Source organism: Gasterosteus aculeatus, chromosome X, assembly GCF_964276395.1.
Source record: "Gasterosteus aculeatus chromosome X, fGasAcu3.hap1.1, whole genome shotgun sequence".
NCBI lineage: Eukaryota > Metazoa > Chordata > Actinopteri > Perciformes > Gasterosteidae > Gasterosteus > Gasterosteus aculeatus.
Genome location: NC_135698.1, coordinates 18,544,696 through 18,572,046, shown reverse-complemented (window position 1 = coordinate 18,572,046; position 27,351 = coordinate 18,544,696). Strand labels below are relative to the sequence as shown.

Genomic DNA, 27,351 nt, shown 5'->3' with positions numbered 1-27,351 from the left:
AGTCTGCCTACAGGTGGGAGTCTGACCATCTGGTGACGTGGTGCAGCCAGAACAACCTGGAGCTCAACGCTCTGAAGACAGTGGAGATGGGTGTGGATTTCAGGAAGAACGCAGTCCCACCTTCGCCCATCACCCTGTGGATTCCTTCCGTTTCCTGTGCTCCATGATCACCCAGGACCTCAAGTGGGTGATGAGGAGCAGGAGGATGAGGTCCATCAGGACCAAGACCTCCCGCCACACGAACAGTTTCTTCCCGTCGGCAGTCGGGATCATCAACAGAGCCCGGTCCCCCACTGCCTGACTCTGACATCCCACCGGTCACTCCCTTCACACTCCACATGCACATACACTTGTCACTTTCACACACACCCACAACACAGTTGTGTAGAGTATTGTTATCGCTTGTGCACTTTATTTTTAACTTTTATTTTTAATTTAAATTCCTTCTTATCCTCTATTTTTAAATTGTTTATTCTATATCCCCACAGCCTTGCGTTTTTATTTTATACCCTAGAGTCAAATTGTAAAATTGTAAATTGAATATTGTATTTTCTTTATTATGCATTATGTTGTCTGTCTGCTGTTACGCACCAACCACCAAGTCAAATTCCTTGTATGCCTGACATATTTTGGTAATAAATGTTTCGGATGATTCAGGCTACAACACCAAAATAACACGCCGACGCGTGGGCCAATTCACCTTAGTGGTTGTCGATTTTGCAAGTCGACTAATTTCGAAGCCCAACCCGGCTCTCTGTTTTCTCCTGGTTATGCTCTTAATCACGCAGTGGGGACACGTGAGAGCTCCGTGTGATGAATCAGCAGTTGTGTTTCTTCTCTACGATCAATAAACCTGAGAGTTTTAATGTTTTAATGTCCGCTTATTATCCGTCAACGCGTTAAACCCCACCCATCCATCTCCGCTTCTACGCCCGGTCTACTTTCACGGCTCTAAGTGCTGCACTGAGGCCGTGGCAGGTTCAAGAGATTGTGCAGCTTTTCACAAACTTTCTGCTGGGGGACTCGCACTGAAGGCGCAGGTAGACGCGATGGAAGTCCAGGTGTCCCAGGCCCTCGGCAGCTCCTCAGGTAGGTTTCACTCACCTCTCATGGCGACACTTTGAGTTGTAGTTAACCAAGGAATGAAGATGAACCGTTGGGAAAATGAAAAAAACATCGGTTGTTACTACCACCTTTGTGTATTATTTATAAGTGTTTATGCAGACAACGTATTCAAAAGACAACATAAGTAGAAAAAGTACACTTTTGTGCAGCAGTTGACCATTGTATTTATTGGCCATTCATCATACTGTAAAGTCTGCATCTGTAAGTGCGGTTTAGGTTTTATTTATTTTATGAAGGGGCATTTAATGAGAAATGTATGAGGTGGTCACAGCATTTATTTCATCATCCACAGGTCAGGAAAGCAGAGCAGCAATCATCAATCTGAAACATCTGGGGGCAGTGAGTGGGGAGTCAGTTTAATGTATTACATGGATGCTGTGGCTTTTATTAGCTGCTCTAAATCCTCACTGCTGCGGGAAAACATAAGTATGCCCCAACTGTGGTTATGTCCGCACAGCTAATAGGACGGTGTTTCCATCTGTGTAGAGCCGTGTGGAGGATGTTCAGTGGTGTGCAGGGACTCTTGAGAGGGGGAGCGGATTGAGGCGCGGTGGCTTTGTTAGTGTATCAATTCATGTCATTGTAAAGGTTATGAGGAGTCTGGAAGAGGTTTGAATCCTTCGGTTTGTGTAGCCTTACACCAGGTGTTTGGGTCAGTCGTCAGTAGTGAGTAATGTACGATGAGGCCAGTGACTTGTCTTAAGCAGAGAGCGTTCCTGTTGGACGAATAGAAGAGTTTCATGTGAACTTTCCGGGAAGAAAAGGAGGAAAATACTAATTTGTACATTCAAAAAATAATATTCGGCGTCTTGCTGCCAAAGATTCGGTCTAAACAGTTCCGGTAAATAGCTACCACAAGTTTGTCAGTCATTTACCTTTGTGAGGCTCTCCGTGATGTTTGTGGGATTTGCAGGTCCAGTAGAATCTGCTGGAAGTCATAACCCTTATTTTAAATAAATGAAACTTTCACATGCATTGCACTGAGGCATTTCAGCATTTTGTTCTGCTGGAAGAACATTTTATTCTTCACACTTCGAATAAGTGTAGGAGACCTTTAAGTGACCTTATGTGATTAACGCAAGATGTTTAAATGACATTAGGCCCACAGACCAGGTTGGAGTAGCCTTCATGTTATGGAAATACTGCTGTATTGATGCCCTCCAATACACGCCCTTTAGCTTATATGTATTAAAGCGGTAAATACTGATCCCCTTTTATTCAATTAACAAGTTGCTGGAGAAGATGTCCACCTGGCTGCACTCAAACTAAATGCAATTATTATATCAGCTGTGCATATTTCCACTTTGCAAAGTGTTTGTCAACATATATTGATTACATTGTTCCATTTCCTACAGTTATCAATATGTCAAAGATATATGTGTATGGGGTTACCGATATGCAATGTGGCTCCTGTTGTATATTTTCCGATTTAGATTCACACTTTCTTCAAAATCTCATCATACATTGATGAGTTCTTAGCGAGAGAAGAAATAAGTGACGTATTTGTTTGAATAAATAATCATTGGGCCAGGATGTTGAAGCAGGAAGTACCTGCTCATCAATCGATCTATTATCTCCATTATTTTGACGTCCTCAGGACAGTTACTGCACTCAGACTACACGTCTGCAATAGACCGGGCACTTCCAGGGACATTTGTATGAAAAGTCAAACTAATCTCAACAGTTTGAGCTCAACTCTGGGATTCACTCAAATATCATTACATGATATATATATATATATATATATATTTTTTTTTTTTTTCCTCCATGTAACCCCCTTAATTCTTGCATGTTTGTGGTACCAAGTCCCCTAGTAGTAGTGCACAAAGTCAACAGTGCACATAGAAAATAAAGCATTGCAATGACGGCATAAAGCAGCATGTTGGTCAGTCACGCGTTGTTCTCTCATGGGCTCCGTTGAGACGTGATGCTGAGGGGAGGCGTTGCCTTTGACCCTGTGGAGCAATGATCACTCCTGAGATATGAAGTGATTCTGATGTTTGGTAAGTCACATGGTTTGGACCCTTGAGTGCAGCCCGCGGGGCCCGAGTCCTCTCCGTCTTAATGGTACCTCATGTATGCATGAGGCACAGAGCGCAGACCGTAAGATTGTAAACAAATTTGAAGTGCATTATTGTATGCTAACTTGGTTTAAGCTAGCCAGTGACCTATTTAAGAGTGGAAGCCTTCACATTATATAATAATGCAATTACTGCAAAACAATGGCCCTGGGGCTTTATTTCAAATCACTAAATATACATTTATTATGTGCATTCAGCTACTTTTTTTTGTCTGCCGCTTTCAATACAAACAAAGTGTGAGCCGATCCGGTGAGTTACACAGCTGGTTACAGCCACTAGCCTTAGTGTTCCACATCAGTGTCAAGTGTCTGACAGTAAAGATGTGTTTAAAAAATGTATGAGCGCAGTAATACGAGAGGGTAGAGAGTAGAGCGCTGCACTGCCGTGATCATATACACATTTTAATGATAATGATAATTCTTTCATTTGATCTTTTTGATGCCGTTCCAAGACCAAGATCACGGTGCTTGTGACAGGAGGCCCTTCTTGAAAACCAACAGAAATACTTTGACAACATGACATTAGCACTGTGGATTTCCCACTTTGATCCTGTTTTGTGTGTGTGCGTGTTTGCAGGATCATGTCACCAGGACACCTGTATGTTCCTGCCTCTGCTGGAGAGGAGCGGTCTGGTCAATCCCACCTCCATCAGCCGCTCTGTGTCCTGGAGCTCCTCGCTGGCCCACAGCTTCCCCTCCGGAGACACGGAGACGGACAGCAACCAACTCTCCGGTGAGTTTTGTCTGATGATCTTGTGAATGAATAACGTCCATCTAAGATCTGCCCGCACTTAGTAGGGACATTGCTGCGTACTTAATGTGTGTAAAGTACCAGGTCAACTGTGAGACGTTACGTTAATTCCTCAATGAATTAACGGACCATGTTGAGTTTGTGATTAATCCATAATTCAATTTAAAGTGGCAAAACATGTTGGCAATCAATTCATTATTAAATCCATCTACCAAGTAAAACCACCAAATGATTTCAGGCCGCAGCTTCTCGAATGTTTAGAGTCACTGCTTGTCTTTCTATTACATTAAATATCTTTTTTTTAGACTTTTTGTCAAATGAAAAAGTTTGAACAATTTAATTTAATTTGGGGATTTGTTTATTAATTTGCTTGAAGAAAAGGTTGATATAACTTATAATGAAAATATTTAGTTGAGTGTGGATTTTAAAATGAAGACTAAGTATCTAGACATCTAAACTGTGTGCTCTGAACTTTGTAACTTTGTTAACTTCATTAATCATTGAACCCTCTTGTGGAACAAGGGGTGTGTCGATATTATGGAAAGTCCATCTTTGACTGTTTATGAATATGATTGAATATCTTCCTTCCCGTGACCTCTTCTCTGACTGAAATATTTAATTTCTAATTTCCGTTTATTTTCTAAGTGGCCCATTGCCATTGTGATAAGCCGCACACAGGTAACAAAGCTGAAAACTAACTGAAGACCTAAAATCACAAAATGTAGTCAAATGCATTGCTTGAGGTGAATAAGGCACAGAGGATGTTGTTTTTGCAGCACGGTACCGACTGCTCAGCCTGTCCTCTTTTCCCCCCACAAAGGGGCAGTATTTCATTTCTCTAAAGCCTGCCTGTCTCTGCAGCGCTATCATCTGACCTACATCTTTTAAACTATCAGGCAGGAATAGAGGAGATCACATTTTCAATGGGCTGACCTTCATGAAAGCTGCTTACTTATTTATACCAATCACCGCTGCTGGAAGAAATGCATTCGCCTCGCAGTTGCAATGTTATTCTTGTATGGGTTGGCACGCACGACCCCAGCCTCCAGCCCCCCGGCCCTCAATAAACACCCGAGCAGTGGGAGGAGAGGCGTGCTGAGCAGCAACAAAGCAGCTGGTATTTGCATGATGACAGATGACAGATGACAGATGCCAGACGGCTCCCCGGTGCACGCCAGCGCAGACAGAGATTGAAACAATAAAAGTGTGAGGAGCACAGACCGAAAACTGCAGCCGGCGTTCTTGTGGCCCTCCAAAGGCACAGCAGACAACCCGAACCGCGCAGGGAACCCTTCCCATGGGTCCCTGCTGCTCCGTAACATCTGTGTGGTTGACATTGAGGTGGCAGCGTGACCTTGCCTGAACTAAGATCTCTGTTAGGTCGATACTACACGCAGTTAAAGACCCAGAGGCTGTGATGAGGAGGTTAATAATACTGTAATGCTTCTGCGTTGACAGTAAGAGGCGTTTTGTGATGTTAAATTGAACAAAGAAACACAAAGATATTGACAAGTGAAAGAGAGGTGACAAGGGAGAGAAATGCGTCATATAGATATAAAGCTGTTTTTTAAGTCATATTTATATATATTTTAAATTAAATAAAAAAGTATTGTGTTGTGTATATTGCATCTATCATATTGCCTCATATCTAAAATAAACTTTCCTGTTAGTGTCAGGATGACAGAGTAACCCGTTTCTACTACTAAACACCTGCAGACATTTTAACACCCTGCTCAGTTTCCACAACGTGCTGCAACTTCTGTGAGAGGGAACCCCAAGCCCCCCCTCCTCCCCCCCCCCCCCCCCAGGCAGCGTTATTCTCACAGCCAAATGGTATTTTTTTCACTTTATGTTCAATGTTTTCAGGAAAAGTCCTTCATGTTTTTATGTATTTCTTTTTCTTTAATTTAATTTATAGTTTTACTTCAAAGATTCTTAAATTCTGAAATGTGTGTTGTGAAATGTGAACACATAATCTTCCATTTGATGTATTATTATCGTTTATGTGTTATATGATACTAAGCTCTGTACGCCAGTGAAGGTAAACTGATCGATCAGCAACACGCTGTCTGCATACCGGGACGGGACGTGTCCATCCCAGGACCTTCCCTCACTGCCCGTCACCATGACAACAGCCGCGGATGGTGTCGGTCGGGGAGCGGAGGAGTGTGTTTGTGTGTGTGTGTGTGTGTGTGTGTGCGCGCGGGGGGGGCGGGGTGCGCGCGGAGCTTAGACAGGTGTTGCTGGCGGTTTGCGCATCGTCCGCTAGATCGTTTGGCAGGATGGGAGCCGCCGCGGGAACACCTACGCGTCCCCTCCAGCAGCACCACCACCACCACCACCAACACCACCACCAGCACCAACAACAGCAGCACCAGCACCGCGTCCCGCGTGTTCTGCCAGTGCGCTGCTCGTGAGACGGAGTTCACATCCCGCCGGAGAGCGACGGAGCGTCGCGATGGTGCACCACTCGGGCTCCATCCAGTCCTTCAAGCAGCAGAAAGGTCGGCGGCTCGTCGGGTCGCGTCGCGTCCGGTAACGGTACCGCGTCGGAAAGAACCGCTCTGTCGAAAGAGGTGTTGACTTTTTGTTTCGGTTAGTTGGAGACGGGTGTCCACCCCGGTGGAGGGGTGGTGGGGGGGGGGGTCGGTGTGACGCAGAGTTGGGGGTTCTGGCCGCGTCCTCCCGCCGGGAAGCTTGTTTACGGACCGCGCGTGTCCACCGGTTTATGTAACGTCGCACTCCGTTATTTAAAGTAAATGCAATTAGCTTCATTTTTTTCGTTCTTTTTTTTTTTTTAGCTCAGGAATAGTTAGTTTGTATGTTACAGCGCAGTGTGTGTGTGGGGGGGGGGGGGGTGTTGATGCTGCACAAAGACGAGACACGACCTTTCTCCACAAACACACAATGCAGATTTGTGGAAGGTTTCTTGTTCCGTTTGAACTTGCAGTGGTCTGAAGAGCTCTCACAGACACATGGCCGGGCCGTGGGGGGGGGGGGGGGGGGGGGGGGTTATAGGGGTGTAAGCACTGACTGCATTTTGTTGTGCATGAGCTTTGAGGAACACGAAGCTGCAGCGGGCGGGATGGTTCTTGCTGGAGGAGAAGAAGCTTGCCAAGAATAGCCGCACTCAGGCTCTGCCTGTAATGGAGACGAACGACTGTTAGAAGTCGCCGGTCACTCTGCAACTTGTGAAAGGAACCAAGTTGGTGTCCGTCCGACTCGTTCGTGTCTCTCACCGGACGGCGTTTCGTATCAAAGTGGACGGGGAGAGAAGCATCATCGATGGCAATTTCTTCAGAGCTATAATGAAATGCTTCATCATGTCATCCATCCGCGTCCTTCCTTCATCCTTGATTACACTGCAGCAGCGATATTTATTTTAAATTAGGGCTTAAAGTAGGACTTTCCTTAATGCTTTGTTAATTATTCATGCGCTGGTTCTCTCTAAATGCAGAGAAACGGTGGACAATCTTCTTGTTTTCACGCCACAGGCTCATAAATGTGGAAAGTTGACCTTCAGTTGAGGCCCCGTGAGGATGAACGGGTCCGTCCCCTGGGTTCTGATAAGAGGAGCACCTGGAGACCTCCCCCCCCAGTGAGGGGACGCCCTGCTGAATAAGGAGTTAGCTTATGTCGTGTCTCTTTGCTGGTTCTCAGTGAACTGAGGGAGAATACGCACACTGACGATACACTTTGTTTTAATCCATCATGACATTCTCAGATTGTGGTTGTTTTGGACTTAGTTTAATCACACGACTTGTGATTCGTTCTTTCTTTCTCTCTAACGTTAACGTTATCCAGTGACGTCTCGGCGTGGAACTCCTCCCGGCCTTGAGGAAACCCCTTCATGGTATCACAGCTATGTAGAAATCTGACCAGGACTTGAGGGCCCGCTCAATATTTCAGTGACTGCTAAGTGCACCTAAGTTCCATCGGAGGCGAAGAGGGAGGCTCACAAACCCCCCATTTCGAAATGATAAAACCAATCAGCAATGACCGCATTTGTTCTTTTCTTGATGTCACGTGATAGTAGGTCAATGACAATAATAAGTATGGTCTTTACACTGTTTCAGTCCTTCGTTCATATTGTGCAGGACATTCTCATGTTTTGTTGGGTTTCATATGCCAAAAAAAAACATTGACTTTTCAAAATGTTAATTGGCAGACTGATTGATAATGAAATGAATATGTTAATATAACACAGTGTCAAAAACCAACTTTTTTTTTGAGAATATTTGCTATGAAACCACATCCAGCCCATGTTCCACACGGACACTATTTCAATAAAAGTGTGTTTGTTTGTCGGTGGCTGCAGGACTGAGAGTCCGGTCCTCTGTTACAGAGCACGCTTTTTTAACTTGTGTGTGTTTATGTGTTCATGTATAAACCTTTGGTTGCACCGTCCTAAGCGGACCACCTGTCCTCTTATGCAAGCAGGCAGATGGTTTCATAGATGCAAACATTCCTTCCCGTCCAGATTTGGGCAGATTACATACAGTATCATCTGTTATTTAGTCTGCTGTAGAATATTAGGCTCACATACACTCTATTGAAGTTGATCGAGTGTGTGTGTGTGTGTGTGTGTGTGTGAGAGTGTAAATTGTGGCGTGCCAAGTAGACAAAACAAAGAGGCCGTCTTGTTCTGCATGTGTTTGTCTTACAGCTACCAGCTTCAACACTTTCACAGTCTTTAAATAGTTGTGTTGTTGCTAGGTTATAGCAACAACACGGCCAGAAGTTCTGCTGGAGCCCAAAGTTATTCTGCAGTTCGATCTCCGCCGTGACCTTTTTTAAGCTGGCTACTATCTAATGAACAGAGTATAGATTATGTGCCGTCCCTGATGAGGGGTGTCCGCGGGGGACGCGGCAGAGGCTTTGCGAAAAATCCTGTGATGTAGTAGAAATAACAAGCAATCAGGGGCCATAAAAAGATGGTGTGACGTTGAGGGGGCGGGGCTAATAAAGGGATCGTGTGAGGGAAGGAAGATGTTTAATCCGCTCCAATGATGCCAAGATTGTATAATAAGGTCCTGAACGGTTTAAACCGAGGCCAAACGGGGCCTGCCGCTCAGAGGTGTGTTCACGGGCAACGAGGACTCGGAAACGGAGAATGTGAAGCAAATGATGAGCTTTTTTTTGTTCTTTGGTTCGTTGTCCAAAAGTCATAATTCCATCCACTGGGATTCAGTGTTATAAAAAAACAAAACTACGAAATACTAAACGGTTTTATGGATCTGGTGAAATGTTTGTCTTCATTGTGTTAAAATGACCTCTTGAGGCTTGGTGTTCAAATCAATATCTTATAGAATCAATGAGTTTCAACTCAATAAGCATTTTTGTGACATGAAGGCTTATGTCAAATTACTTTTTTAAATAGAAATGCATTGATTCTTAACATTCTCTGTGAAATCTGCAGGTGGTGCTTTTGAAAAGGCTTCACAGTAAGTTTGAGGGTTGTTATTATGTTGAGGAGGATTGTACTCGCCGTGCAACATAAGAGCTGATTCTCAGCGGCTGGTAATGACGCCGTTCTCAGTACCCCCCCCCCTGTGAACTCGTCTTGGCCTGTGTTCTCTGACATGGTGCCAAGCGGAGGGGGGGGGGGGGGGGGGGGACACACTCTCTTATTGCTGGCCGAAGGTTTCTGAAGGAGAAGCGGCCTCCGTGCGATCGGCGATATAAACGCACTGCAGCAGTGTTTTGGACCTGCTCCTCGTGTGATTGTGACACTTACTTTTATAGCGGTGATCCCGACTCTAAAGGGAGTTAAAGTAGTCATAATAATGTTTGCTGTGCTTGAAAAAGTCCTGATGCAAAGAGTTCCCGAGCGTGTTATGGCCTGAACATGGATGAATTATTGAGAGTATAGAACAAGGGAAGACAGATGCATGATGGGAGGAACAGCCCAGTGACCTGAATTCTCTGCTCGCTGCCTCCTTGCAGATAATGTGTTCATTCTTAAGTCTCTGCTTGAGTCTCGTCGTGGACAGACGACTAAAAGCAAAAGTAACGTTCTTATTTTTTTGGCAGACATAATGGACGGTGTTTTAACATGTCTTTTGTTTCCTCTGATACGTAGATAAGTATTCTGCCATTCCACAATGGTATATAAAACACATGCACAACCGACCAAAAAGCCTCTTAATCTGTTGTAGCAGCATGGGGCAGCTGCACGGGACAGATCCAAAGCCCAGAACACGACCTTGTTTGAGTCTCGTCCAGCTCCCCCTCAGATGAGCTCGAGTGGGCATTTGTGGGAGGATTGTCGTCGTGTCCCCGTGTCACGCTGGTCCATAAAAAAAAACCCAGGTGTTATTTTGTTTTTTCCTCCACAGCCTCTTGAGCGGCCTCTTTTGTATTTGTTCATTCCTCCGCTGTGTCCTTGCCCTCAGTGCAGGACTCGGTATCGGCCCACAGACTCACACACCAACTGGCACGCAAACACGCACGCGCACAAACGCACACAGGATTAACTTTCTCCCGATAAACCAGTTTTAGCCCGTGCACGGCGAGATTAAACACAGGATTTCGCATTAGATGAACCCTTTATATATTTATGTAGACTCACACAAAGTCCGAATGTGCTGCACAGCTGCTCGGGCTGTAGGACAGAGGTCGGTGTCTGCCGGCACCAGAAAAAAAAACTAAGCTTAAGCTTTGCAACAGGGCAATTATTTTCAGATAACCATTATTATAGAGATAATAAATAAATATAAGAGATTTGATTACATGTTTTCTTTTGTAGCCACGCCTGGTCTGCCATTTTTATGGAAGCATTTTCACACAACAGCAACTCTGTCCAACTCGCGGGTCTATTTTAAAATCAGACAGCCTCAGCCTTACAGGCCCATTAGCTCTGCTCCTCCGTATCATCCGAGGCTGTTTGGATCATCTGGACCGGCCAGCGTCCACTAAACGTACCCTTTGATCTACACAGCAGCCGCTCTCTTTCTATCGATCAGCATAATGGAGTGAAAGTGCGACGATGTATTAAATAAGGATGTGAACTGTGTGGAGAGGCGACGCAGACTCCGTGAAACGATTGCACTTTATGCTTCTTGCCTCCTGAGTGAAAGCTTGTGAGGATTTGCCAGCCAGTCATAAACGTAAATGTTTGCATAAAGCATCTTGTTGCTGGGAGAAACAAACCTTGCTCACTGGGCCCGAAGAATCTCTGCAGATGTAACGGAAACAATGTGACTCTCTTATGAGAGCTTGACAGCCCGCAGCTCCGTATTTGAAATACTAAACTCAATAAAAGTGATTGATTTATGAAATCCGACGAAGGGGGACTGAAGACTTGCACACTGAGTAGAAATGATTACGGTACTGGGGAGTAAAGCTTTGTTGGTGACCCGAGATTAAATTAACTTTCTTACGAAGAGAGATTGATTCATTTAATGTTTGCCCCTCTCTCAATTTTGTTCTGCATTATTGTACTTTTTATATTCAGAAGACTTCTAATTCAAGTCATTTTTACAAATCTGTCACCGGAGTGGAGGGAAATCCAGCTGCGGGCTAAATTTATATTACGCATCAACATTTTCCTTTCCTCTGTAACGTGTTGTGTAGCTCTTGGCTGCAGCTCACCACTCTCATTCATTTCACATCCGTGGGGCTGCACAGGTAATAAAATACACATCAGTACCAGTGGGTCCCCTGAGCCCCTCATGCTCACATCTTTAACGGGCCCCCATCGCTATCATTGTCGTGAGAGTGAGTTATTGCACGGACCCCCAGGAGGGGGGAGGTCACAGGGGGAGAATTCCTCAGTGGCGATGACACTAAGTCACTTTTCCCATTTGAAAGAGCGCCATCATTTCACGCTGCGTGCTGTGAAGGTCGGCTACAATGACCTCCAAACACTGGACGTTCATGTTGTTGTTAACCTCAGAGTTCCTTGTTGCAGCACATCGTCAAAGCGCCGCCGAATTAATTCAACAATCGGTTTTTACTGCTGAAATAACGTTGACGTTCACCTCTGCTGGCATTGATTAACAAATCCCATATGAACGGGAAGGCATAATGCTGTTACTACGTGTACCTTTGTGGAGCTGGTTGCAGCATAATGCAGCCTTTTCTTGCGATATTGAGCTGTGTGCTGATGGCGGAGGAGTGTTGCCGGTTTTAAGGCACATTATCACCCACATTATCCCCATAAAAGGATGGACCAGTTAATGACTGAAGGGATTTCACTCTCTTCACACTTGGAATGCATGAACACTCTCTCAGTTCATGCATTCGATCTTGAATAAGTCTCGTTACAATTCATTTTCCCCCCTTCTGCTTACAATTCTTTACCACGTCATTTTCTTTTGTTGACTCGTTAGTTACGTTTTGCGAGATACAATGTTTTATGTAATGAAAGTGATGAGACAATAACCAATACAGGTAAAAATTTAATGTATCTATGCTTAAACATAACTAAAGACATTTATCTGAACAAATCGACACGATGTCAATGAATAAATAAGTCAGAAATTGAGACTCTCCCGCGCCTGTCGTCCTCAGGCATGCACACCAGCATCAGCGAGATCCTAAAGGAGAAGAGCCTGAAGCCGTCTCGCCGCAGCCTGCCGTGCCTGGCCCAGAGTCAGACTCATCCAATCAACCTCAACCACTTCCTGTCTGTGCCTCTGACGCCGGAGCCCAAAGCCGAAGTCCAGGGTCTGAGTCAGAGCATCAGCAACTCCTGCAGCCTCCTCCCGCCGCAGTCAGGTCAGTTTTAGGAAGAGGACATTTTTCATGATGTGGTTTCAAAACAGCGATCTTCTACTATGTTCACCGAAGAAAGAGAAATAAGCGTCATGCCTGTGCTGCAAACTGTTTATCAAACTGTGTGTGTATGTTTCATTATTCCCTCAGTACTCTGCACGGACTGTATTGTTGTCGTGCTCAACAGTGACAGAGTTGGTTTGCAACACAGATTGCCGTATAGTTGGTGACATTTAAGGCGCGTGCACAGTACTGATGTAGCCGATTGTGATGATGCTGCAGAGGATTTAGAAAACACAGCCACCCGCGTCTGGTGCACTTTCACAGGCAGGGAGAAAGAATGGGGGTATGTTGGTGTTTTCATGACCTTGAGACGCTCTTGGCCCAACCCCTTGGTCTTCTCCTGGTGAGTGGAGCGTGCACAAGTGAGAGGGGAGATGTAGTTTAATGCAAATGAGGCAGCACAAGGTGAGGTTTTGCCATTTCGATGAATAGTGGCTCTTTTGTGCTGAAACTGGACATCTGAGGAACAAGTTTGGCCCAAAGCCGGTGCAGACAGAAGGAGAGAATGCAGGCGGACCAACCATGCTTCCCACCTGTGTGCAGCGATAGATGTGCTCGATTGCTTTAAATAAGCTGGGTACGTTCCTGCTACAGAGAAAATCTGTTTTACTGCAGCCTTTTATTATGTTGCTCTGCACCTTAAACTGGAAAGGAAATTCGGTGTGCTGTCAGTGTGACGCAAATTAACATTAACGTCTGGACATTCCGGACCAAAGCTGTGCACTTCTGATATTGTACGACGTTCTACTGGATGCAATCGTGTTATATCATTAGTTCAGATTTCCTGTATTATTTGTGGTGAGATATTCTTGCTTTGATGACACTTTAGCTGTTCTAATAGACAGAATATAAGACGGCTTTCTCATCCTCCCAGCTTGGAGCAGGGAATATATATATATATATTCAAATAAAACTAAAGGAAAAAAACAAACGGCCCAGCTATTGATTTAGCATTTAAACTAAATTGTCTCTGTCCGAGACCCGATAATGTGCTAACGCGCAATACAACACATTGAGTCTCGACTAAATTAAGCTGTTAATCTTTGTTGAGTCGATCTTGGTGCTTCTGTGATTTAAAAGAAATCCCAAGAAACTCTTACACTGGATTTCAGCACAGCACCGTGAGGACCGTTCAACTGTACAAATAAGCTTATTTACTGTAAATTACCCTGGACTGGAGAAGTGAGCCAACCGCTCACACATGACATGTGCTGTGGCGTGAAATGATACATCGGCATTCAGCTATAGGGTGTAAACTATGTCATGCATGATAGTGAGATGGATTGGGACACTTCTGACATTCTACACAGAAAAGCCTTCATATGTTGTGTTACTCGTTAATACTTCTTCAAACACTGAGCGTCTAGAAAAGGATTTCTGGGTGTATTACGCGTTCGTGTCTTGCCTCACAATGTGTGTTGAGAAAACGTTCATTTTACTTGCGCACATCAGTTGGAAGAAAGTCAAATTCAGCCAGGATTGACCCTCTTTCGCATCGGGCCGTGGTTCCGTTTAATTGCATTGAGGCGTCCACATTGAACTCACTTTGTGCTCTTATTTTGACGTCTGCAACTGAATTAAGAAAAATGTTGACTTAACCGGGTTGCTGATAGGATATACACTTTGGGGGGTTACCAGTTCAATAAGCGTCTTTCCGTCCTGCTGTTTCTTCGTGCAGCAGACGATGGGAAGGATCAGTACGTGGAGGAGTCGGAGGTGACTCCGTGCGAAACGAGGGCAGAGGAGACCTTCCCGCTCCAAAAGCCCGTTACCCGCGTTAGATCAGAGGCCCGCCCGAATTCCATTCAGGTAACACGCAATTATTACTGTTCATACCGTTGGACTGAATTTATTGGATCAACGAGAAGCTCCAGACATCAGCAGGTTGTGTTCTGCACAATTAAACAAAGAAACATTGCGTCTACAGAGAAAGAATCCAGCTCGGTCCTCTGGGCTGTTCTTCCGAGAAGGGAGGAAGCGCATCGACTACATTCTCGTTTACAAGAAGTCCAGTCCACAGGTGGAAAAGAGGTGCACCTTTGAGAAGAATCTACGCGCTGAGGGTCTAATGCTGGAGAAGGAGGTGAGGAAAAACATTGTTTGGTTCTGGAAGACTTTCATTTCCTTGATTCTCTCATTTCATTTAGTTCTCAAACACCTGTTTCTGTTTCTCCTGAAAGCCGTCGTTGACGAACAACGACATCATGTTTGTCAAGGTGCACGCTCCTTGGGATACGCTTTGCAAGTATGCAGAGCAGATGAACATCCGAATGCCTTTTAGGTAACTGCACATGGAGAAAAATAATGTTCTTTTTTAGCCGCTGGCCATTTCATCCAGTCGTGTTAATGTGTATTTTTTTTACTTTTATCTGTTAAGGAAAAAATGTTATTTTACGGACTGGAAGAGCAAAACCTTGGGCAGGTGAGTACATCTAGAGTAAAGGATCATTTTTCTGTGTTGCTCTGCGGGGGCAGGAAGCTGGATGCTTCAGTGCCTCTAATGAATGACGTGAGTGGCAGCGCGGCTGGAGTCGTGATGAGAGCTTTCAATACTCGGGACGCCATCCCCAGCTGTAGAAGATATTCAACCCGAACAGTCATTGTCCTTATTGAACCAACTGCGTGGGCATTAATTAATCCTGGGTTGATGAACCTTTTACACAGACCATCAGTAAATAAACCGTATGTATAGAGGGATTATATTTTTCATTTGAACCCCAGGGAAACACTGAAAAGCAGCACTAATCGAAATGGTTGCAAGGGCTAAAAATAAATCTGTAATTAAGTGCAGTTGACTGTTGCACAATTTAAGCAAATTGTCTTGATTAATTAAACTTTCCAACCTTTAAAAAAAAAAGCACAGCATCCTGCAAGTCGGGCTCATTGTTAAGAATACAACACAGTAACATTGACGGTGCTTTTCTATGAAAAACGTGTCAACTTTCAGTCAAATAAATGGAGCTGCACGGGCTGATTAGCATACTATTTTTAGAGAGACGCACTTTGATGTGATGTTCAAGAGTTTACCAAGCTCTGCACAGGACTCTGAATCTCCATCTCTTATGGATGGAAGATGGAAACAGTCAAACCACAAATCAAGGAAAGAAGTTTGTATCAGCATCTTTTGTATGAACGAACCTTCATTAAAATAACATATATGCATTTATTTCCTTTTTTTTTAAATTCAAAATTACATTTGGCTTTTAAGGCCTGCGTGGCCTGATGACATGAGCATAGTATTTTTAAGCAGTTCACAAAAATCATTTACATTTTTGTTTTGCTTTTCGCTCTTCTCACTAGTTTGAAATGGGCAGGACTCGGTTGGGAGGAGGTGATGTCATACTTCCATGCACCAATTAGGATCCACCAATATTTAAGTTTAAGGTCACATGACTTTTGTTTCTTTCGGCCTTCGTCGATCAAATCTGGTCAAAAAACACCCACACGCAGTTCATGACTTCAAAATTCTAAATACAAATCTAAGAAAGTCTTGCTTATTCAGTCATCAATATTTACTCTACTAGAGAAATGTCTTTGACTTGAAACCATATTTTGCGTGGCTTTTAACTCCTAGTTGATGAATTTGTCATCTTTACTCCTGTTATGAGAAATTATGTTTGAGCCACAAACATAATTTTTATTTGTCATCTTAAGCTTTTGTAAAGCTGTGATTAGGCAACAGTCAGTCAGTTTGGGTATTACTGTTCTAAAAGGACTCCTGCTTTTCATCCATTGAACTGAAAACATGGCGTGAGTCATGTTTTCAGTTTTGAGCTCATTGACTGATACTGATACGCATGCAGATTAATATCCTCTATCAATAAACTATTTATCACTAATAAACTATGGAGTACAAAGGTTAAAGCCGTTGACAACATGGAGGATATTGCTAAGATCATTTCCCCTTGACATACATAATCTTTTATTATAATGCAGTTTATTTTCATGGTCGTGCTTGGATGACACGCCGAGCAGACAAAGAATCCCTCGTCCATCTGTCCGACTGAGAACAGAGCGCTTTCGTGAGAGTGGTCTTAGTCATTGTGAACAATGAGGAGCAGCTCCTGCAGTCACTAAATCGCTGTCCTAAAAAGAGAAATGGGCTTTATGTGTCTACTAATGGTCCGTCACTAACTCACGTCCCCGCAAAGCTGAACAAATGGGCGGCGTGTGGGCGGGAACAGCTTCCTGGGTTCATATCATTTATTTCTATACAGAACATGTTCATAAAGTGCTCCCTCTTTTCACCCAGAATTCCCATTTGTATTTATTTAATCCAGAGAAGGAGCCTGACAAATCACACCTGTCCAGCAAATCTGGAGAAACGGTGGGAAAATATTACGCAGCCGACTGATGTTCAGCTGATGTTAATGTTGGTCTGCAGGTTTTTCCTCTGCGTCGTTTCAGACAAAACTGGATGAATTGCTGAACATTTTACAAACACGATAATGCAGCAGATGGATCTTACTGACTTTTGTGATCACCCGACCTTATAAAGGAGTGGATGGATTTCTTTGGAAGCTGTATGCCTAAATAGTAAACTTTTAAGTTGGTAATATTGTAAATAGTTTTGAATTACTTACTTGCTCAGTATATAAATTGATTAAATATTTTGACGTAAACGGATTGAAGAAAAGTTTCGATTATTGTGAGCTGGTTTGATTTCACAGTGCCCTTTAACCCTCGGAGCAGGTCGATGTAGGCGGGAAAGGAAAGTTGTGGGTCCCCTGATGGAGCTGTTGCCCCCGGACAACCCGACCCCGGATAAGCGGTTAAAGATGAGATTAGAGATCAAATGTAAACCCTCACATGGCTGCTGGCTCCTTTTTCTTTTCTCTACTTATTTGGGGAATTGGAGAGGCGGCTGGAAAGTAGGGACGCAGAGACGGACTGTGACAATGACATTAAAGGGCAATACAACGTAGGAAATCATTGCATGCCTCCAAACTTAAACTGGTCTTAAAAAAGGGGAATTGTCTTTTAATATGGATTTTTCTGGGATGTTAGCAGGGAAAAGGTTGTCGATCGCTTTTACATCAAAGGAAACAATCTGCATGTCAATGTGTGTCATTAATCCCGTTTGCTCTTCACGTCCGCGCAGCAGATTTCATCTGAGATGCCGTCAGATAAAAAGCTGGCTTCCCAGAAATCCCATGAAATTGGACAAAGAGGCCTTGCCTGACCTGGAGGAAACCGACTGCTACACAGCCCCCTTCAGCAGAGCCCGCATGCATCAGTAAGGAGGACGTGCACTCAGTCAATCAGGCCGTCACGGTATCTGTCGCACATGATCACATAATGGCAGCATCTCAACCAGGCGTGTTAGATGATACTCGAACTACTCTGTGTCCGCCGTGCCCCTCTCATCCATCACACCCATTTACGTCCTGGGCTCTCGATGTGCAATGTAGAAACTAGCCGCCTTGTATATTTAACAACTTTCAGTCAGAGCGATTAAAGACGAGCTAATCATGAATAAAATATCAAAATACAGCAGCAGATTCTCATGAATCTTCTTTTTTTTCAGTTTAATACAACTTTGATGAAAGGCATCCTCTAATCGCATTTGTCGACGAATCGTTTCCATTTTTCCTTCGCTTGTTTCTGTTTTGGAAAGAACCCGGTTTGAACACTTACCTAACGCCACAGATAGAGTTTTAAGGAGCTCCGTATCCTTTATGGGCTCAGCTGGCATCAAAAGCTGTGACGGCTTCATGTTGGTTGTTACCTGACGTATAACTGAAGGAGTGTGCCGTTCATTTCCAGCTTCACTATCAACAATAGAGGGACCTTCTTCTCCAATTCCACCAGAAGCAGAATAGTTCATCATGTGCTGCAGCGCACCAAGTACGAGGAGGGGAAATCTAAGATGGGTAAGGCTGCTGTCTCCTCCTGCTCCTCACCTACTAAACAACAAGTGTCACATAAGAGTCAGTGTCACTTAAGGGTCAGCAGACTTATGCCTTTGTTTTGGCGGGTTTCTGTGGGATGATTAAAATGTGAGCTCCCGCTGAGCTGTCGTCCCTTTCCTATCGTTCCAGTTGTTGTTTTGGGATTTTTGGGACACATGTACTATGTTGTCTGACTGCCACATACTTGTTTTGCTGATTAACGTTTGGCCTTTGAAGGGCTATGACGGATTTCACATTAATATTTTATAAGATCAGCTCCGCCACAAGAGTGGAAAATCCTTTTCAAATCCACCCCTCCCTGCTTGTGTAGTCAGGGGATGACAATGCAAATTAATGCACGATTGTCCTTTGAAACATTTCATCCTCATACAGTCAAATATGTGCCGTCAGTTTATACATCGGATTAATTTGACACCAAGTGATTATGTTCCAGCAGAAGTGTTCAGTTCAGTTATTTCAAAATCGAACTCGAGTGGTGTAAGCCTCAAATAGGCTTGTATGATGCAGCTTGTCAGTTACGTAATGCACTAAATTGTTATGACTGTGTAAAAATGAGTGAATGAACATCCCACTGGTCTGAGTCATGACTGCTACTGAATTCTTAACGTGCCGTTCTTTTGCTTTTGTTGCTGCTTTAACGTGACACCGCTCATTCCACTGCAGGTATCAACCGCTTATTGGGCAACAACACATATGAGGCTGCATTTCCTCCTCACGAGGTGAGAAGATTTCTAGTTGTGTTTAAATAGCTGTTAGGATTTGCAAATTGTCAGACTGTGAAATACGTTCTGCAATCAAGAGTTCCCTTCTCGTTATCTCATCAGGGGGGTTACAAGAGCAGACACCCAATCAAGACGCACGGCGCCCAGAACCACAGGCATCTTCTCTATGAGCGCTGGGCCCGCTGGGGCATCTGGTATAAATACCAGCCTCTGGACCTGATCAGGTAATCAGCACTGCACCATGACCTGTTGTTGGACACGGACATCAGCTCCAGCCCTTTTCCATCTTCTTTTTACATGGAACATGGACACGGAGGCCTTTAAAGATATCCAGACATTTAATCACAGTCTGCTGCCGGAATAGCTTCTTGTGTCGATAGAAGTATACGACATTCAGAGCATTAATAACGAATGAGTAATATTAATATGGCAAACAAACTGCTAGTTGTTATGTAGGATAGTGGAGTCATGTCTCTTTGTGTTGTTATCCATGGTTAGGCTGGCTCGGCCTGGCTCGGCACGCTTTACCCACATGCACTCGCATCGCGCGGTGCTGGACTGTTGTAACTGACGCTGTTAGCACCGTGAGCTAATAGAACTACTTCCATTCTCACAACATGCACCTCAGGAAAAGTGTTTTTTCACCCCTGTGTGTTGTGATCTCCTCATTTTTCCATCGGCCGCGCTGAATAAACACTTGGGAGCTGCCTGATACAGCTAATTGCCACTGAGCTGGAGCTGTTGTGGAATAATTGTCTTGCTCAAGGGCGCCCCGACAACTGTGATTTGGGAGGCAGATAAAATTATTCTGCGTTACTATGTGTCAGGCCAGCAGCCCCTCTCTCCGTCAGGCTGGTACACTAGTGAGCGCGGTCGGGAAACACTCAACACAGACGCCCGCTGTCTCTCCCTCTGACTCCCAGGCGGTACTTTGGTGAGAAAATTGGTCTGTACTTTGCGTGGTTGGGCTGGTACACCGGCATGCTGATCCCTGCCGCCCTGGTCGGCGTCTTTGTCTTCCTCTACGGCCTCTTCACTATGGACTCCAGCCAAGTCAGGTCAGTTCTCGCGGTCCACCGCACAACACGCGAGAAGCAAACGCTCCCTTGATTTGTACAACGCAGAATGTCGGGGGTTTAAAACGTGTAAATGTTCTTGATTGTCGCCTTCCTGATGCGTTGTTTTACCAGTAAAGAGATTTGTGAAGCCAACACCACCATCATGTGTCCTATGTGTGAGGACACCTGTGAGCCGTGGAAGCTCAGTGACAGTTGCGTCTACGCAAAGGTCAGTGCAGTTCTGGTGTTCGCGAGCCCGTCAGTCTCTGTGTTACAAACATTTCTAGGTTTAAAAATTGTAGCGATAAAAATATTGTATTTTAACATGGAATGAAACTACGTTTTGGCAATGTTTTGGTTTAACATTTGTGTAAAGTCCACTTTGATATTGCATAGCGATCATGTCATTTGTCAGTGTCGGGGATTTTAGGGATGAATTGATCCCACTTTTTCAGTCAAGATGCTCATACCAGCGTTTAATACTAAGCCTCGCTGTGTTTAAGTGACTGCAGTCATTATTTTATATTTATGTGTTTTACATTAAAGGAATTACAATTCAAGGGCATTTTACTGCAGCAGCATATTGGTTTAAGTTGTACTTTGCAGTGCTTCTGCCACATTGTCTGTTTAGGTATTACAAGTAATCGTAGAAGCTGTTCATGTGGCATTAACGAAATGTAACACGTCTCTCAATGCCTCTTCCCGTTGCTCCTGTACTACATCTATCATGGAGACACGATATTCTCACTAAACTCTTTGTGAGCTGGAGCTGTCAAAATGTGAAATCCATGTCAGCTGAAAATCTTTCAAATGTGAAGGTAAAATGTCGGGTTTGTCAGCGCAGCCCTTCATGTGCTGTTGTGCTTCTAGGTGACCCATCTCTTTGATAACGGCGGCACTGTGTTCTTTGCCATCTTCATGGCTATTTGGGGTAAGTAGAGGCTGTTTGTTTTTTTGCATTTTTTGTCACTTTTTGGGAACACTTGTTGCGGTACTCTTGTGCTTCACTGGATACAAACCCTTGTGGAATTCAAATCTATTCATACAACAGCGCGTCGGTGCTCACACTCAAACACATAAATCTTTTCAGCCGACAAAACAACACAGTAAACACTGCAGTGCAAATACCGAAGCTCATAGTTCTCTAATAACACATTAGTCATCGAATAAACCCTCGGTCGGATTGACTTCTTGAGCGTCTTCACATACTCTCCCAGTGCCGTCTTGATGTAATTAGTCAGATAATTTAACATGTCTCGGGGGGGCGGGGGGGGGGGGGGGGGGGCAGCTGTCAGCGTTGCGGAATTGCACTATGATAGCAGTATAATGAGGCTGAGGTTCTAGCGGCTACAATATCTGTGTAATGTAGCGGCGCCTGGCAAAGATTCATCCATCTGCCAGCATGGTGAATAAGCACCTGTGCCCAGAGGGAATACGCGGCCCGTTGCGTTGAGTGTGGGCTAAATGATGTTAGCAGGGGGACGTCCAGCCAGCCTCACCCACTGAGGTCTGCAGCTCTGACTTTTGGCAATGTGGAACAAAAGTAAGTGTACTGCGACACTGAGCGGGTGCAGTCCAGGTCTGCTGTGCTTCGCTGTGTGTGTGTGTGTGTGCGTGTGTGTGTGTGTGTGTGTGTGTGTGTGTGTGTGTGTGCGTGTGTGTGTGTGTGTGCAAGATAAAGATGAAAAATGGTTTGCCCAGGGGGCCCAATGGAGGCATCTGAGAAAGCTGCTTTTTTCTCTTAAAACAAAAGTGGGTCGAGCTATATTAAACTTCTGAATGTGTCTTTTGTACTGCAACCATTTAGTTTTGCTTTAAATATATTAACAAATAACAAATATAGAATGTAATGGCACTTATTCATCTGTAGATGATTTTCTGTAATCGCTTGTTTTGTCTGACCAACAGTCTAAAACCATAAAATATTCAGTTTGCTGTTAAATATGAAAAATAATTTCCGTTATTTTAACCAAGCATTGGAGACGTATGTTTCTTTCAAAGTGATTCTGTGATTAAAATAGTTGTAAAAATTAGTATTTTTTGTTCATTGATTAATCACCTAAGTGAAAACTAAAGGCTGTGTTCAGGCTGCACAGCACAGTTTGAATACTCATGTCAGTTTTCATGATACATTCTTCCCTCCTCCAATATCACACATGTCAGTACTATGCACATCTAGTGAAGATTTCCAAAAGCGCAAGTCAGAAGTATAATGTTACGGTGTGCCGTTTATCACAGATCTCACATGATTGCACCGTTCTGTCCCATTGAGGTCCGTCCGGAACTGGAACTGTGCGCTGATGTTACTAGGACGCATTTTTACACACATTGGACCTCTGAAGCCATTCAGCATTTATAAAAGCCCTTTTTATGCATATGCAATGTATAAAAAGATGGTTTAGTGTGCAGCTCGAGTCCCAATAGAGTCAGACACAAAGGAAGCAGCGCCTCCGGAGTGAATTCTTTTAACACAGAATGGAGTTCGCCTGACAAAGACACGCCTTTGGGGTGAAGCATTGTACAAGTAAAGCCTGTTTGCTGTTGCTGCTTCCTTAATGTCTCCACTGGAACTAGGCGGTCTCTGTAACCAGTTTGAATAATGAGCCACGCACGTGACTATCTGGCCACAATGGGGTGTCGGGCTGTGCAGTCACATGTTTGTTCAATCATACTGTGTGTTACACATGAAAGTTGATCGATAACGCGATTGATTCCTGATCCCCTCTGCAGCCACGGTATTCCTGGAGTTCTGGAAAAGGAGGAGAGCAGAACTGACTTATGACTGGGATCTCATTGATTGGGAGGAGGAGGAGGTACGTAAGCAACATCCTCAAAATGAATTTCACACGTTTTTTTAAGTTCTCGCACCACATCTTTAAAACTTGACCCGGATCACCTGCTATAAAAAGCCCTGTGGCTCATGCTGGATTTTGTGTCGTGAATCAGGAGGAGCTGAGGCCTCAGTTTGAAGCCAAGTACTCCAGGGTGGAGAGAGTTAACCCCATCTCTGGCAAGCCCGAGCCGTTCCAGCCCTTTTCAGACAAACTCAGCCGGCTCATGGTGTCTGTGTCCGGAATATTCTTCATGGTAAACCCTTTGATCTTTGAATAATCTCCCCTTTTGGGATTCTGCCTCAGGGCAAGATCCCCCTTCATTTCTTTGGTGTGTGCCACCTTTTGGAGGGCTGTAATGTGCAGCGGCACAGCATCTCCCCCTGCTGGATGAAAACAGTACTTAGAGGAAATAGTACATTTGTCCTTTGTGATGGTTTATGTATCCCGTTGACTTTTGTTTACCTGAATAGTTAATACGTTTCCCTTTAGTTCATTATAAGATGAGATCAGAACAAAAAAAAACCTTCCACAGGCATTTAACATCCTGTGCTTTATGCTTCCTTCCTGTCCGTCGTCGGCTCAGATTTCCCTCGTTCTGACGGCAGTGTTTGCCGTGGTGGTTTTCCGTCTCATCGCGATGGAGAAGTTTGCTTCCTTAAACTGGTATTTTGTGAAGAAGAACTGGCAGTTCGCCACCTCTGGCACCGGCGTCTGCATCAACTTCATGATCATCATGTCTCTCAACGTGGTGGGTGTCTGGACGAGCATCATCTGGCACGTTCACATATATTCTGTTTTATATATAAATGTTTCATGAAATATTTACTTTGAACTTTGTTCTTTGCTGAGATACCTGTTTGTCTCTCTTTTCGTGATCATTCTCCTCATCAACCATTTCCCCGTTGATGCTGATGAGTACTATCGTCTTACCAGGTGTATGAAAAGGTGGCCTATCTGCTGACAAATTTAGGTGAGCGATGTTCACGCGCCGCGTTCACCTGCAGCATCCTGATTTGTTGACTTCGTAGCATTGAACCTTGTCCACCCCAAACAACCCGTGTTTGCCCCCTCCTCAGAGCATCCACGGACAGACTCTGAGTGGGAGAACAGCTTTTCTCTGAAGATGTTCCTGTTCCAGTTTGTAAATTTGAACAGCTCCACATTTTACATCGCTTTCTTTCTTGGAAGGTAGGCCGCCTGCCGTGAACTCTACACTTCCTGTTTACAGTTCATTTAATGAGCGATTGTTGTGTCATGACCTCTGCCAAGATTTCTTTCCTTTCCCTCCTCACTGTATAGTTCTGTTTTGAACCTCGTTAACCAAGCTGTAGTGTATCGGACATAATTTGCACCTTAAGTGTCCATTTTCTCCTTTTCAGCTCAGAATTGATTAGTTTTTCTCTGATTAACTTTCACAGCTAATGTTTCCAATGTCAATCTGTTCAGATTTGCTGGCCGGCCTGGAAAATACAATAAACTCTTTAATCGATGGAGATTGGAGGAGGTGAGTGCAATTATACATCCTCGTAAATGAGCTCATTATTGCCTTCCGTTGTGTTTAAAATCGTCGCCCAATTTATCTCCCAAATATTAAGTGGGATTAATAATTTGATGATCAAGAAATGTCTTACACTGTACGCTAATTGATTTACTATGAATTGTGGATATTTACAGTTTTGTTATTTAAAACTTCTCAGTGTCACCCGAGTGGCTGTTTGATTGACCTGTGCCTGCAAATGGGAGTCATCATGTTCTTCAAACAAATCTGGAACAACTTCATGGAGCTTGGTTATCCGTGAGTAACGTTTTGTATAAGCATTCCTTCTCTATGAAATACTAAAAATGTCAAATGATTACTTAATGCTGTAAATTGATGTGATTGGCATGAATCTTTTGCATTGTTTGTCGTTTTTCGCTGATTAGCATAAGAAAAAAAGCATTTATCCTCCAGAACTGCCTCAATCCTCTTGTATGGGGCTTAGTAAAAGGTTTCCTGCTGTGCTCCGTTCATTGTCAGAAATAATTGCTTTGAGTTGACAGTTAGCTGCTTGCTACGTTCTCAGTTTGCTGCAGAACTGGTGGTCTCGCAGGAAGATGAAAAAAAGAGGTGGTGGTGGGCCGAATGTGGAGAATAAAGCCCAGCTTCCGCAGTGGGACAAAGACTGGAATCTGCAGCCCATGAACGCCCATGGACTGGTGGACGAATACCTGGAAATGGGTGAAACATTGCATTCCATTTGAGTGTTATGTTGGTCAAAGAGGGAAGGTAAATACATTTAAAGTATGCACGTTCTCTGCAGTTCTCCAGTTTGGCTTCACCACCATCTTTGTCGCGGCGTTCCCGCTGGCTCCTCTGCTCGCTCTCCTCAACAACATTATCGAGATTCGTCTTGACGCCTACAAGTTTGTCACTCAGTGGAGGAGACCCATGCCGGCCCGAGCCACTGATATAGGTCAGTGGGATCTTCGGCTGCCCCCCTCTCCCCCCCCCCGCGCCCCCTCTGTATCCTTCACCCTGTGACTGCTGCTTCACTTGTACAGATCACAGTAACACATAATGGGGGGCATTTTCCATTATCCTTCCTATGGAGATGGATCTGTTCCCGTGTCCTCTGCGTCTGTACCACCATATGCTGCACCTCTCCCCATATGATCACAAATACCTCCCACCAGCCAACATATGATGTATGGCCAAATGCTTCTTGTGTGTAATCAACGGAACAATCCAGCCTGAAACATTTTCAGCTGTAATGAACACATCCATTTTTTGTAGTTTCTTCTTCTTCTTTTTGGTTTATGCTAATATGTGTGGATCATACATATATTCACACTGTCTCAGAGGTATTTTGGTAAATAATTAACTGACGAGAAGTAAATGACGCACGATGAAGGAAAAGTCCCAAAAGATCGAAAGTAGAGCGAGCTGCTAATTCTCCTGTGATTTGTCCTTCAGGTATCTGGCATGGGATTCTCGAGGGCATCGGCGTGCTGGCAGTCATCACCAACGCCTTCGTCATCGCCATCACCTCAGACTACATCCCCCGCTTTGTTTACGCCTTTAAATATGGCCCCTGCAGGGACAAGGGATACCACCACGACGATGAGTAAGCACTTAACATAATGTGTACGCCGTAGATGTATCCGGTAGAGATTTGAAATGTTCTCCTATCTCCTGCTCAGGTGTTTGCAAGGCTACATGAACAGCAGCCTGTCAGTGTTTGACATTAAGGAGATGAAAAACGACAGCCAGTTCAGGTACTGCAGGTACAGAGACTACAGAGCGCCGCCCTGGAGCTCCGGGCCGTACGAATTCACCCTGCAGTTCTGGCACGTCCTGGCTGCACGACTGGCCTTCATCATTGTCTTTGAGGTAATTCCTTTTGTGTGTGTTTTCGAAAGTCCGTGAAATTATTTGAAGATTCTTATTTGTTTTTGCTTTTAATGATGTATGTATCTGTCCTTGATTGAGTAAAACCTCACTGGATTAACTTACATGAATTACATGTTTTGATTGAATCTGGCTCCTAAAGGTGGTTGAAGAATTCCACAAAAAAAACACTAAATTAATCCCATAAATACATGGTGGTCCAACCAAAGAATGGCACTATTTTTCTTCTTCTTTCCTTAGAAAGTTGACAAGAGATTCCCCCCTACATTGCTGCCCTTTGCAATAATTTGCATAAAAACGTGCATAACCTGCACCTGTAAAACATACATACAGGGCACATAAAGTTCCTTGTCGCGGTGCACTGACTGCCTCTTTATTGCACGGGGCGGCAAATACTGGCAAATAAAGTGTAGATCTGTGGAAGTTAACTCATACGGGATTAACGCTTCCCTCAGCACCTGGTGTATGGCATCAAGTCCTTCATAGCGTACCTCATTCCCGACATGCCTAAGGATCTCTGCGACCGTATGAGGAGGGAGAAGTACCTGATGCAGGAGATGATGTACGAAGCCGAACTGGAGCACCTGCAGAAGGAGAGAAAGAAGAACGGACGGCGTTATCACCATGAGTGGCCTTAGCTTCTACCCCTCGTCCCCCCCACCCCCCCCCCACCCCCACCTCCCCCCTCCTCCCCTGCTTG

The 27,351-nt window shown here is 44.3% G+C and overlaps 1 protein-coding gene across 3 annotated transcripts; it reads left to right on the top strand.

The window, feature by feature from the left end:
- Nucleotides 1-6,239: 6,239 nt before the first annotated feature.
- On the top strand, nt 6,240-27,351 carry ano3 (anoctamin 3). Of its 3 annotated transcripts, none has more exons than XM_040161738.2 (25): nt 6,240-6,460; nt 12,471-12,677; nt 14,416-14,546; nt 14,665-14,820; nt 14,918-15,018; nt 15,115-15,159; nt 17,839-17,973; nt 18,504-18,610; nt 19,313-19,368; nt 19,474-19,595; nt 20,295-20,429; nt 20,562-20,658; nt 21,300-21,360; nt 23,160-23,242; nt 23,376-23,516; nt 23,847-24,011; nt 24,197-24,233; nt 24,340-24,451; nt 24,710-24,767; nt 24,961-25,058; nt 25,327-25,481; nt 25,564-25,716; nt 26,217-26,367; nt 26,444-26,633; nt 27,107-27,351. In XM_040161738.2, exons 1-25 carry the CDS (start codon nt 6,415-6,417, stop codon nt 27,287-27,289), a joined length of 2,925 nt encoding a protein of 974 aa, XP_040017672.1. In that variant the 5' UTR covers nt 6,240-6,414; the 3' UTR covers nt 27,290-27,351. The 3 variants fall into 3 exon arrangements, with proteins under 3 accessions (XP_040017672.1, XP_040017674.1, XP_077939451.1); XM_040161740.2 differs by having other exon boundaries at nt 6,266-6,460; nt 14,419-14,546; XM_078083325.1 differs by having other exon boundaries at nt 6,397-6,532.